Source organism: Leptonychotes weddellii, unplaced genomic scaffold (genome assembly GCF_054177405.1).
Source record: "Leptonychotes weddellii isolate Sample4059 unplaced genomic scaffold, ASM5417740v2 HiC_scaffold_27996, whole genome shotgun sequence".
In the NCBI taxonomy this organism is placed as follows: domain Eukaryota; kingdom Metazoa; phylum Chordata; class Mammalia; order Carnivora; family Phocidae; genus Leptonychotes; species Leptonychotes weddellii.
Window position 1 is genome coordinate 1 of NW_027873971.1, and position 1,755 is coordinate 1,755.

At 67.4% G+C, this 1,755-nt stretch overlaps 1 protein-coding gene across 1 annotated transcript; it reads right to left on the reverse strand.

Annotated features, from left to right (window-relative positions):
- Positions 1-823: 823 nt before the first annotated feature.
- Positions 824-1,696, reverse strand: LOC145719010 (E3 SUMO-protein ligase PIAS4-like; the record flags this gene model as incomplete). The annotated part of the gene is made up of 2 exons (XM_081810522.1): positions 824-1,340; positions 1,495-1,696. Coding segments are annotated over 2 exons (471 nt in total), but the record flags the coding sequence as incomplete, so codon positions are not given.
- Between the last annotated feature and the right edge of the window lie 59 nt (positions 1,697-1,755).

Consider the following 1,755-nt stretch of genomic DNA (forward strand, 5'->3'; position numbering starts at 1 on the left):
CGGGGGCGGGGGGGCGGGCCAGGCAGGCCTCTACCCGTCGGAAAACCCAAGAGCAAGAGGGGGGTAGGAGCCACCCCACGTGGAGAGGGTGAGGCGGGAGTCCCTGCTGCCCCCTGGGAAGTGGCCGCCCGCCCCGCCCCCCTGAGGAGGGCCGGGGGTGGTGGGGGCGTCTGTGGACATCTGCGCTGTTCCGTAGGGAAGTTAACCTGAATTGGAGTTACCGAGGTAGCTGGCTAGAAAACTGAGACCCCCCCCACGCCACACGCTGCCGCACCCTGGGGCCCCCGCCTTCCACAGGGGGTCCTGGCCACATGCTGGGTCTTCAAAATACCAAGTTATTGCACTTTCAAAAAATACAACACATCTGTGGCTAAACCCTCCCCGGCCCCCCCACACCCCCCACCGCCCCTCCTGTGCCCCCCACCCCCCTCCCCGCCCCAACCCACTCCATGGCTTCTTGGCTAAAATGCTCCCTGCTCAGCGAGCGGTGCGCTCCAGGGTCTCTGGGCGAGAGAACGTGTTTGCAGAGAAAAAAAGCGGAGGAACAGACGGATGTCAAAGTCGTGGCTGCTGCCAGGGAGGGGGGTCGTGCGCCCGTCCGTCTCCCCTGCCGCCCCCACCACCCCCACGCGCCCCGTCCCTCTGCACCGGCTGGAATGGTCCCTGGAAGAGGCGAGGCGAGGCGGGGCGTCCGAGTGCGGCTCCCCGGGTCTGCCTGCCCCTTCCCAGGGCCGCCTCGGGCTCCGCGGCTCGGCTCCGGCTGGGGAGGCAGCTGGGCGGGTGGCTTGCCTCGTTTGTAAGAGTTTCATTTTTTGTTGTTGTCTCATTTTCCTTTTTTTTTTGGACTTTTTTTGTCATTTTACTTTTTTTTAATTCTCCGATAGGAGAGTCCAGAGGTACAGGTACCAGGAGCCAGGGAAAGGGGTGGAAAAACAAAATGAACAACAGTAAAAAGAAACCAATCACTCCTCCCTCTGCACCCTGAGGCCCGCCTGCGCCCCCTCCGCGTGGGTGAGCACCAGGGAAGTCGAGCGTCCAGCCGGGGGCGGCGGCGGCGGCGGCGGCGAGCAGTCAGCAGGCCGACACCAGGCCCTTCTGGAAGGGACAGCGGCGCTTGGGCCGGGGGCCCTCCTCGTCCTCGTCCTCCTCGTCGTCCTCGTCGTCCTCCTCCTCCGACGACGACGACGAGCTGTCCAGCGTGAGGTCCACCACGTCGGCTCCCGGCTTCCCATTCTCGACACCGCCTGCCGCGCCGCCCCCGCCCCCGGCGCCCCCAAGCGCCCCGCCCCCGCCCCCGTTGACGTTGGGGGTGGACAGGAGCCCGTTGGCGTCCGAGGTGCCTGAGGGCGACAGGGAGAGGTGCTCAGGGCAGGCGCAGGGAGGCCAGTGAGGGGCAGGGGCCCTGGGGTGCTCCCCCGCCTCCACGAGCGCCACGGCGTCCCCAGAGCCCCCAGCCGAGCCCCGCTCTGGCCCGCTCGCGGGGAGCCGACTCACCGAGCACGAGGATGGGGCACTGGGGGCTGCAGCTGCGCTCCTTCTCGGCGCGGATCGGGCACCACGAGCCGTCCACCAGGTACTCGATCTCGTCGGCGTCCTCGCACTCACTCAGGATCTTGGAGAGGAGCCTGGAGGGGCGGGGGGCTGACTCCTGGGCCGCCGTCTGCCCCCCCGCCCCCCGACTCAGGTGGCACGCTCGCTAAATAAGCCACTTCCTTCTCTGCGGAAGCGGTTTTCGGACAGCCCCCACCAGGGCCC